This window comes from Chenopodium quinoa, unplaced genomic scaffold (assembly GCF_001683475.1).
Source record: "Chenopodium quinoa cultivar QQ74 unplaced genomic scaffold, ASM168347v1, whole genome shotgun sequence".
NCBI lineage: Eukaryota > Viridiplantae > Streptophyta > Magnoliopsida > Caryophyllales > Amaranthaceae > Chenopodium > Chenopodium quinoa.
In genome coordinates, this window is record NW_018744620.1 from 951823 (window position 1) to 963382 (window position 11560).

The 11560-nt window shown below is 35.9% G+C and overlaps 1 protein-coding gene across 2 annotated transcripts; it reads right to left on the reverse strand.

Moving 5' to 3' along the window:
- Positions 1-4424: 4424 nt before the first annotated feature.
- LOC110700145 lies at positions 4425-11255 on the reverse strand. 2 transcript variants are annotated; one of them, XM_021877641.1, is made up of 6 exons: positions 11056-11255; positions 10838-10912; positions 8236-8307; positions 7104-7169; positions 6955-7026; positions 4425-6847 (listed from the first exon to the last, which is right to left on the reverse strand). In XM_021877641.1, the coding sequence occupies exons 2-6, from the start codon at positions 10845-10847 to the stop codon at positions 4695-4697; spliced, it is 2373 nt and encodes a 790-aa protein (XP_021733333.1). In that variant the 5' UTR covers positions 10848-10912; positions 11056-11255; the 3' UTR covers positions 4425-4694. The 2 variants fall into 2 exon arrangements, with proteins under 2 accessions (XP_021733333.1, XP_021733334.1); XM_021877642.1 differs by having other exon boundaries at positions 10838-11255.
- Positions 11256-11560: the final 305 nt, after the last annotated feature.

The following is an 11560-nucleotide window of genomic DNA, read 5'->3' on the forward strand; positions in this document are numbered from 1 at the left end:
TGAGGAAGAGGTGCTGGTAGAGGGAGAGGGACAGAGACTTGGAGAGGGAGAGAGAGAGGGAATGAATTAGAGAATGGTTTCAATATCTCCCCTACCCCATGGAAAACTGACCAAGTTGACCAATCAAGCTACACCCCATGTCCCTGAGTACCAAGTCCCAGCTGAAGTTTAGAAGAAGAAGAGAAATCTAAAGATAACTATGGGCTTATGATTAAAGATTGTTATGATCCATTTGAGGATCCACAGTTTGAGTGAGAATGAACAAGACAATTATCTCACAAAGTTATATAACAATGGAGAAGTCTACAAGGATGAGGGGTTTGGCAAGATAGTGCTGAAGGAATGGCAATTGTTTACTGACAAGTAACATCTCAGGGGTGTTGTAAGAGATTATTGCATTTAATGTGGGTTTGTTGTTGTTGTTGTAGACTATGCTAGCAACTTAAGGTATGGTACTAGATGCTCAGATCTTCATTGTGGCTGGAGGTTACATGCATCTGTTTTTCCAGATGGTACAACATGGGCAATTAAAAGCATCTAGAACTCAGAGCACGCATACATGTCAAGGCCTTGACTCAAGGATCAACATGATGGATGTTAAATGGGCTAAGAGAGTCTTAATAGATGATATCAGAGCCAATAATGACATCCCTGCCAAGTCTCTGAATGATCTTTTATGGAAGAGATATGGAGTTCATATGTCTCAAAGCACATTATACAAGGTGAGAACACATGCACTAGTTGAAATTCATGGTGGCCATGATGTTTCTTACAAGGATCTGCCCATATATTGTGATGTAATCAGAGAGTTAAACCCATATTCTAAGGTTTTTTGTGCCTGGACAAAAGAAAACCCTAAGAGCCCTTTAATGTTTAGCAGCATTTTCATTTCATTCAAAGCTGCATTAGATGGGTTGATTGCTGGTTGTAGAAGCCTGATTGGTGCAGATGGGGCTCATCTTAAGGGTAATTATGGGGGAGTGTTACTCTCAGCAGTTGCTTTGGATGGAAATAATGAGATATTTCCAGTTGTCTGGGCAATAGTGGGAGGAGAAGACACTGAAAACTAGAAGTTTTCCATTTGGCATTTGAAGAATGCACTCAAGGACTCTGGAGGGGTGATGAATGGTGCATAATGTCTAACAGGCAAAAGGTGAGGTTTTTTTTACATATTTTTATGCAAGTTGTTGTTGCTTGCATATTTTCTATATTTTCCAATACTAATACATGTATATATAATTGTTAAGGGTATTGATGTTGCCTTGACTTACTTGTGGCCAAAAGTGGGAAGAAGGGTACTATAGTAAGGATTTAATTTGGTGAAGAATTCCAAGGTCAATTTTCCTGGTTTATTGATGTTCCAACTATTTTGGAAAGCGTCTGGGGCATAAAATCCTTTTACCTTCAGAAAAGCAATGGAAGCTCTTCAAAAAGCCAATCCTAATGTATTAGTGTGGCTGTCAAAAGTTGGACCACAGTCAACTTGGTCAAAGCATGATTTTAACCCAACTATTAATTGTGATACAAACAAATCCAACTTTGTGGAAAGCTACAATGCTACTTTAGGAGTTGATAGGTGCAGGCAAGTGTTGACTTTGCTTGAAGGTAATTGTTTGGTTGCCTTGCTTTAATGCTGAATTATATTCTAAATGATTTTCATGCTAATATGTATCCCTAATTATGACTGCAGGGGTTAGGAGATTGACTATGGTTAGGATGGCTACAAGAAGGGAAGTATGTGAGGGATAGTGGGATGATATATGTCCTAACATCATGAAAAGGATGCAAGTGATAAGCCATGAATCTAGGAGTTGTAAATGCTTAAAATCTAGAGAAGGAAAGTTTGAGGTTTTGGATGGCAGGTCAGTTCATCCTGTCAACCTTAAGGAAATGACTTGTGCTTGTAATGCATGACAACTGTCTAGATTATCCTGTTAACATGCTACGAGGGCCATACTTCATTCAAATGATGACCCAAAAAAGTACATCAGTTAGTGGTACTACGTCAGGAGGTATAAGCTCACTTATGCCAATAATATCAAGGCTATACCTGATGTGGAACAGTGGCCTCCCTGATAGTCATTATGCAGAGATAGGCCAACCACCTATGAAAAAAGGGATTGGAAGGCCTGCTAGAAACAGAAGAAGAAAAGAAGGTGAGCAAGCCAAAGGCAAGAGATTCAAGACTGTTAAATGTGGTAAATGCCAACAATTTAGCCATAACTCACAAACATGCCAAGGTGGCTTGATTGGGAAAGAGAAGGCTGCATTGGGTGGTGGATCACATTCTCAGGCCAAGAAGCAACCTACAAGACAAAAAAAAGGGGGGGGGGGGGGTTTCAGCAAGCCAACCAGATCCAACAACAGTTGCAACTTCCTCACAACTAGTAAGGGTGTCCCCAAGAGCAAAGAAGGCAAAGAGAGGAGTATCAGCATCACAACCTGTTTAATTAACATTCGTTTTCTGAATAGTTTTTTATGATAGTATGCTTGGTTTTTTTTTGGCATGTTTGTGTGATATTTACAATACATGTGTAAATAGATAAGCTTCATATGTATGGTGGTTTTTTTGGACAAATTTGTGTGATATTTACAGTACATGATATTTGAAGCATATGTTTGCTTGTTTTGCCTTGCTATTTTTGTCTCAATCAGATTTTAATTTGCTCCCAGTTTTTTATGCATATTTTGATTCTACTAATCAGATTTTAATTTAATCAATATTTTGATTCTACTAATTCAATTATAAATCAATAACAAAGAATGCAGACAACTCATAAAACACAAAGAAAGTGCTTTTATTCATTAATAAAGGGGTACATATAACTGATTGGGATTCCATAATAACCTTCAATGCAAAACCAAACCTTAATACCCTAATCCTTCCAGCTACACTTACATTACTTTGCAACAAAAAAAAAAAAAAAAAACAGAACAAAATACATAATCAGAGCCACCGTAACAATTACTTTGATAAAATTAACCAATTCATCAAGCCTGCCAGTAACAGCAAGATTACCACCTTGTTCAACCCCAAATTCAGCCCTTGGCCTTATTATATCCCTTTCCTTCAACCACGCAAAGAAATCGCAACTCCTACACTTAAAGAATAATCTTCGTGGGTTTTTCGTAGTCTCTGAAATCTTCACAGAGCAATCTGGGAGGAACACAGTGACATCGAACATGCTTCACCCAAACAAGCCTATCATCCATGGTGATAGGCTTCAAAGACGAAGACGAAGAGCACGAATTTTTCATGGGTGTAGAATTGGAATTGCGATTAGAACAGAGAGAATTGGAGATGGAGTAAATTAGGGTTCATATAAAGGGGTAAATTGGGGAAAACGATTTAGGAGAGAATAGGGGATATAACAGTTGGAGGGAAAGCATTTTAGTAAGGTTAAATTAGTCATTAAGTGTGTAGTTAACTAGGGTTAGGCTTATATCTACTAAATAACATCATTAATGTCACCATTAGTTTAATATAACAAATTGGAGTTTACCAAATATAATTAAATTTTTTGCAATTTACCACTGAGAAAATTAAAAACCTTAGTGTTACCAAAGAAAATTTCCTAAATATTTTTTTCAACCGTTAAAAACGACCTTTCTTTTTCTTATACCCAAAAATCTCTGTTGCAGCTTCTTGAGATAATATCTCCATTTCTTTTTCACACAAATAATTGCCAAGAACCCTAATTTTAGAAAACCCCCCAATTTTATTCCCAAGAACCCTAATTTTAGAAAACCCCCAATTCTATTGCCAAGAACCCTAATTTCAGGAAGAAAAAAAATTATATAATCCAATTCTATTGCCAAGAACCCTAATTTCAAAAAAATAATAATAATAAATCTCCAGTTCTATTACCAAGAACCCTAATTGTGTTTGACAATTTCACACAAATAATTGAGCTCACCTGATTGTGACTTCAATATCAGCACTTGCGTGGGAGAATTCTTCAAATTATAACTTGCAAAAATTCGGAGAATTTGGGGGTAATTGGTGTCGATATTCTGGAGGAGTAGGATGAGTTGTTTTATGCAACAAAATCGAGGGGAAAAAAATTAAAGAAGGGTCAAACTAGCCGATATGTGGGGCCCCAACCGGAAAAATGATCGGAATGAGGCAAAAGGTGGTGATTTAAATATTTTTTAAATTTAAGGGGTGATAATTTAAAATAAATAAAATTTTGGGTGGTAATTTCAAAATGTGTGTTATTAATGGGTGGTAAATTACAAAGATTGATGCTAATGCACCTTCCTATCTAATTAGTAGAGATACTGTAAACAGGTCAGACATGGGTTGCAGCTTCTAATACAGTTGCAAAGACTGATGCTAATCACCTTCCTGTCTAATTAGTAGAGATACTGTAAACAGGTAAGACAAGCTTTGCAGCTTCCAACACAGTTGCGATCACATGGAATGTGCACAAATTGGCACCCTTGATGCCCCTAATGTATTTAAGCTTAGTTAGCTCATTTACAAAGCTATGTCGTATCTCCAAGAGAAACCTATGTTCAGCTAGAAAGCTGAACTATTACATGGTCACTAGATCAATAGGATCCTGCACAACATTAGCGCATTGCGCGGCCACAATAAAGATTTTCTAGATAAACTAATGGCAGTTTTCGAGCCTGTTATACATTAACAAAACATAAAACTCATGCAAAGTATAATGACAGCAGCAGGAAGATCAAGAACCACCTTCAGATATCCCCGAAGAACCAGCAATATCTTCAATTCTCATGTTAATTGCCATTTCTTCAACCAGCTTTCCCTTGTCAGCTGACTCATTAACAGCCTTATCCAATCTTTTTAGCCATCCATCATAGTCAACTGGATATGGAGTCCCACATAGGGTGTCTACGTAATCAGCAAACGCCTTCAGAATAGCAGAAACTTCACCAAGGTGTCTCTGAATATGTCTCTTAGCCCAGCTCCTCTGCCTCCATTGCAGAGCAGATTCTATTGAATCTTGTTGCTGCATATTTCCTCCACACAAGAAGTACAGTAAATAAACAAGGCTCTCCACATCAGATGAGGGGCAAAGTTTTCCGTGCTGAAGAGTATGGGATGACGAAAAAAACAAGTTCATTGCAGGGCCATCTCTTTCCTCCAAAACAGCCCGTCCCCATGATACTGGGACGTAAAAGAAGCTACTGCTTGAGCCCTGAGCATCACTAACACGTACCACATTCTCCGGGCAAATGTCTCCATGCTGAACATTTGCCATCTTTGCACTTCTCAAAGCTGCTAAACAATCTCTGCAGCAACGGATCACCTCCTCACAGGAAAATGGCCCATCTTGAGAAACAATGGATGAAACAGGCTCGCCAATGGGAAAAATCACAAGAACGGGGGTTCCACACAATGGATGATCACATTTCTCATTTGGGTTTTTTTTCTTACAACTACCCGGATGCAACATTTTGCCAGAGGCCACGATTTCAGGCAGATATTTGCTCGAAATTCCGGCCTGCCTCAAGACATTTAGAACTTTGGTTTGCCTTTGTACTTGATACCATAAACTCATATCTTCCCATGATGGTTCAAGTCTAGATGGATGAGCACCTACGTATAAAGTCAACAACTGCGTAGGATTTTCAAGTGATATAGCACTATAGCAAAAGGATTTTTCATCAAACAGTGGCTCTTGGATTTGAAAACTCTTTTCACCTTGCTGCTGATCTTCAACATGTATTATATCACCCTCTTGTAGCATCAGGTGTGATGCTTGATGCATAATAGCTGGATTAACTTCATGCTCAAGCTCTACAATTTCTCGTTCTCCTTGTGCGATATAGTCATGAGAGGGATGCTTACCGGTTTCAGTCCCCATAAGATGACACTCAATTCTTCTTTTCTGAAGTCGGAGGCTGTGATCTGATGCTAGTGAGGCTATTGATTTTCTTGGTGAACCACTAAATTGGACAATAGAATAGAAAGTTGCCAAGAGAAGCTGCAGAGTTCCCAAGTCCCCCCAGTTGGCATTTCCTAGCTTATTCCATATTCTGTCCACTCTAGAAACACTGACCTCTGAATGAGTCTTCATCCATTCCGCCACTGCCTGATATGGATTATCCACATTCAGCTCAAGGTGACGAACATCACCAGTTAGCTTCACCACTGCTCCAAACTTAGAATCCATAACCAGAATGTAAACTGAATTGTCATTAAACTCACAATGTTTGCTTAGCCTCCTTGAAATAAGTATATGAAAACCATAGAGAAGGGCTTCACTTAGAGCATTCAATGAGATCCCCAGTTTATTTCCCAGCATTATGTCAGGTTTGAATAACGATAATTGAACCACTTGGTCCCAATGGATATTTACATCATTTCCGTCTCTTGCAATTAAAGCTGCACCACAAAGCTCTGCAACTTTCCCCCTTGATATTGCTTTATCTAGAGAATAGAACCTTGATCGAGGATGACGAGCACAAGATACAACAAATGGCGAAGGGGAACTCTTATGCCAAAAGGTACGCCATAATCCATCAGCCATGGTGTGGAGGAAATCTTCCAGAGCAAAATATTCCTCTTCTTTTAAATCACTAGAGCAGTATAAGGAGGTTGGCATTCGAAAAAGTTGCTGAAAAAAGGTTCCCTCTAAAGCATAGTCAAGCTGACGGAGTTCATCAATCTGGAAAGGAGAGTCAAATGAATATTGTTCACCATGGTTGGAATCTGTAAGTGAATTTTCCAAAATCCAATCTTCTAGGCTCTGAATAAAAAGTTCGGAGTCAACTAAGTTTCTTGCGCAGTCTTTGAGTGCTTTGTAGGCTCTTTTGGAGATAGGAGCTAACTTGTTAAGAGATGCCAAGCCAGAAGAACCCTTACAGGCCCCTGAAAGTCATTAGCAATGCATATTGGAGATTAGGTAGTTATGTTTAAGAGGACTGAATAAATTTTGAAGTCTTCATTGACGCAGTGTAAGAGAACATGAAAAATACCAGTTTTTGGCTTTCTAAAACCTTCATCGAAAGTTTGTGCCGAGTACAGGTCCAGATCATTATGATGAAACCCTGAGGCATGTCACCTATTTAGAAACCAAAAATGAAATATATAATTGTTGAAAGATAAAAGTAACTTCGCTACTGACCAGTGTTGGATTTCCTGAAACTTCCATCCACACCATGTCCAGGTGAAGAGTCATTTTCTCCAAATACTGCAAGATGCCCACCGTAAGTCCATAAGATTGTGCAATATGCCATTTATGAATGTTTTCACCACATACAAACTTTATAATAAACTCAGCATAATTATAAGCCAGAAATTGCGAACTGATTCATAGACATCATCATAATAGCACCAAGGGGTGCCACTTGAATAATTAAATTATGTATCTTTTATAGCATTGCCGCATTGGCTGCAGCCAGAAGGAAACTATATATGTTCTAAATGAGGATCCTATCAAATCTATATAAATATCAAATGGAAGACCCTGCAAACCTCAGATAAAAGTCCATTTAAAGTTTGCAACAACTGGTAAATGCTAAAGCACGAGTCTTTTTTGGGGAAACTATATAGTTTATGTACAAAGAGGAATAATTTTATTATTGACACTACTGGTTTAGTTATCTTTGCAATTAACATTTAACATCTTGTTTGGTAAAGAGGTATTGTATGGTAATAAGAACCGGAAACAAGAACTTTCCAATGCAATTTGAAATTACTATACAGGAATTGGTAGAAAAGAAAAGGAACTGGCAGGAACGGCTCCTTTACACAAAACTTGCTTTCTTTTCATCCTAAATTAGGAAAATTTGGACAAAAAGAAAATAGCTTAGTAATTTTCCATGTTCTCTATAAAAAGCCAATAAGATAAAGATGCTTTTCGGTTCCTACTAATTAAACCACACAATGCGCAATTCTTTTATTCCTTGCTTTCCTCCCTCTTTCCTCCCTTTCCTCTCTTTTCCTACCTAATTGGAAGTAACTTTTTCGATTTGAGTTCTGCCTTCCATGAAGCTTATAGAATTTGCTTTTTCATATTTCATGAGGCTAATTTACAGCTTGAACCATAAAGTGATTAGGATCACTGTCATTTGTCTCAGATAATAACATGATAATAACAAATATATATATATATATATATATATATATATATATATATATATATATATATATATATATATATACGCACACAAATGATGTTAATATTAAAAAATAAATAAATGAATATGATATGGCATGCAAGCCAACATGAGCAACATTTAAAATAAAATACGAACCAGATGTAGATTTTCTGAAACTGCCAGAAAGACTTTGCCCAGTGGATGAGTCGATGTCATTCTGTTGAATGCCTGAGTGATGTTAATCATAGAAATCATACATAAATCGAGATACAATGGCCAAAGCATAAATAATTATTATGACAGTTAGATAGCACCAAAATCATATTAAATGACTATATGAAGGAGCATAAAGCAAACATGAAGCTCATTGAATAGATTGCCTATAGTTTAGGAACAATGTTTGTTAGGTTGCTAAGTATTTTGCAGAATGTGAGGTGAACGGTTAGTGGTTTAGTTTGTACAATAATCTATACGTGGGAATGTGGGATTATGCTTCACTTTTTATAGAGCTTATAGCTTTGTTAGTTTAGTCTATATAAAGCTTTTATTGTAGTTAGTTTTAAATGGAATAAACAGAGAGTCGTGTAACTTTTATGCTCTTCTCTTCCTTTCTCTTATATTTATAGTCCAACATATATGCAAACATTGTAAATACAAGATGGCATAAGCACACATTGAGCAAAGCTATAATGGTCTCAGGCATAATAGTCCAGCTTGTTGAATGCTACGTCACAGGTAATTTGGGGCTTAGATTGTGTCCTATGACTATTTAAAAGTAAACAAGGATAGAGTGGGGCCAAAATGATCAATTGACTGTTTGTATTTTAATTCACAACATGAGTCACAAACTAGTACAAACTTCTTGTAGAAAATAAAGTTAGCTACTAACCACAAGATTATTAACAAATAAAAACCTCAGTTTTCGCCCATATTTTATCTAAACTGTAGCCGAAACTTAATTTTTTTACCAATATGTCGCTGAAGATCTTTTTTTATTGTCTATAAGTTGCCTGAGAGGTAATTTTACCAAGTTGTCACTTTCCTCTATTTTATTCTACCTACTTGGTCATTTGAGCATTTGAGTGGTACAACAAAAAGAAGTTACTAGTACATTAAACCAGCGACCAATATGGTAACATCTAAGGCCAAATTGATAGGCCTATGTAAAACAATCACTTTAGATTCATAAAATTTAGATTGTGACCGTCGTAGATCACAGCTTTCACCATGTAATACTACTATAGTACTACTGGTAAATGTATCATCAATCTTTATGCGTGTTGGTACCACCTGGTTCTTCTAAACGCAACAACTCAAAAATCTATATGAACAAAATCCAATCTTGATACATATCCAATCACACCAATGTAGTCCCTAAGGCTTTAGAATCATTAACCATCAGTCTAGGATGAAGCAATTCTCACATCTCCTGTCCCAAATTTACAGGCTATGTTCAATTTTAGTCTGTCTCAATATGACAAGGTACTTTCTATTCTTACTTAGTATGTAAAAAATTGAATTCCCACATCACCGTCTATATACCCTTACCTAAGAATTCTAAAATGAGACTACATTGATATGGAAATGTAAGATATTTGTAGCAGTGAAAGATAATTATAACCTCAAATTAAAAGCGACCTGTTATTGAGGGACGGAGGCCAAAGGGTAAAGGTATACGCCTTCCGGTTTTTTTTTTATAAGCTAGAGTTACTATTTTCGTCCGTTTTTTTTATAAGCTAGAGTTCCATTTTTGGAAATCTCTTACAATTTAATAATATATCTTACCACTAATGTCCACACTCTTTCTTACTTTATCATTTCTTAGTCATCTAATGGTCCCCACTCCCTCTCACACTATTTTACTTTTCAATAAAATAATAACCTTATTTACCCCACTAACATCTTATTTTATTAAACCACCTAAAACTCCACGTAATCTCATCTCTAGCCTAAAAAAAAAAAAAAAAAAAAAAAAAAAAAAAAAAAAAAAAAAAAAAAAAAAACCGGAGAGAATACTTTACAATTTACATGTATCAGTTTCAACTTTCAATCGCAATTCACAATGACATTCTACCAAAGGGTGAAAATGATGTTATTCTATCACAACTCATGGAGTCATTGGAAAAAGTAACAGAAAATTGGAATATTCTTTATGATTCCTCATAGTAGAGGATGCCAGACCACCTTAGTAAAGTTTTGGGGATGACACCTAAGATTTTGGATCAAATTTTATCTACATCACTACCATTTAAGGCTCTCTAACCTCAAATCGAGGGTGAATACTAAATAATTAAATATTAACCTTGAACGTGAGGTGGTTAGACGGTTACTGGCCTTACTGCCCCTAATATACCAGAAATGCAGGCCAAACTCACAGATAATCCAACACAATTCATGCCAATTTTCAAATTCAGGGTTCTCAAACCGATATCATCAAACTCTACAAAATCTACTCTCTATCAAATAGACGCAAACGCGATATCCTTAATTTTCCTCACCTTAAAGCTGCTCCTCAAAACATACAAAGCCTTAAACCCTTACTACATTGATAGAAAAATTCAACACAATGCTCATAAGGTTACCTAAAAAGAATCATGTGAATTTCATTTCTGCTAATTTTCTGTAATTCAGTGCTCCATAAAATGCTTAACTGACAAATGTCACAATAAACACTGAAACAATCTTACCTCTTGGATTTTTGTCAAACAAATGATACGGAGTATTATTTAAACTTAGAATGAGCAAATATCAAACTCACCTAATCTCATTGCTTATTTCCAACAAATTTAGCTTCAAAGAAGAGGAATAACAGCAACTCTAATGCCACAAATTCCTGCATTACATAACAAAATTCTTCATGTCAGTAAATCTTATTTTAAGACCCGGGATCAAATCTCGTCTACATTATTAACACGTCACAAAACCTTATCACATTAAATCCATTACTAAAACATAAAATTAGAAAAGAAAACTTACTTAAAATTGCAGCTTTCGATTTGGAAATTAGGACCACGAACATCTAAATGCATGAAAAATGTAAGGTATATATGAAAAATTAAAATTACCCTTTACTCTAAATCAACCTGAAAATGCTATTTCCCAATTAAAAACTAAGAAAATCCAGAAATTTTTTTATGGGTTTTCAACTTATTTTTGCAGTTTTACAGTTTTTTTTTTTTTTTCTTGGATTTTCAAGTGAAGTAACTCAGTGTAAGAAAAAAAAAAAGGCGGAATTTTGAGAATTCCTAAAACCCAGAAAAAATGAATAATTAAAGAAGGAAAAAAACAAGAACACACATGTAAGATACTACTTATTTCAACACCATTATGACAGACATCTCGTGCTCTTCAAAAAAGGAATTGCTGATTAAATTTAAAAACTGAACAACACATACCCAAGAAAATTAATTAAATAAAATTAATAACATATTGTATTTTCTTGATTTTTTCAAGGAAAAAAATAGATTAAAAATAGAAGCAA

What these genes read in the sequence shown, in the direction of transcription:
- LOC110700145 (XM_021877641.1), bottom strand. An exon ending in TTTCAGAAAATCTACATCTG is followed by an intron (nt 7,170 to 8,235) that starts GTTCGTATTTTA and finishes GGCATCTTGCAG; the next exon opens with TATTTGGAGAAAATGACTCT. An exon ending in TTTTAGAAAGCCAAAAACTG is followed by an intron (nt 6,848 to 6,954) that starts GTATTTTTCATG and finishes AATGACTTTCAG; the next exon opens with GGGCCTGTAAGGGTTCTTCT.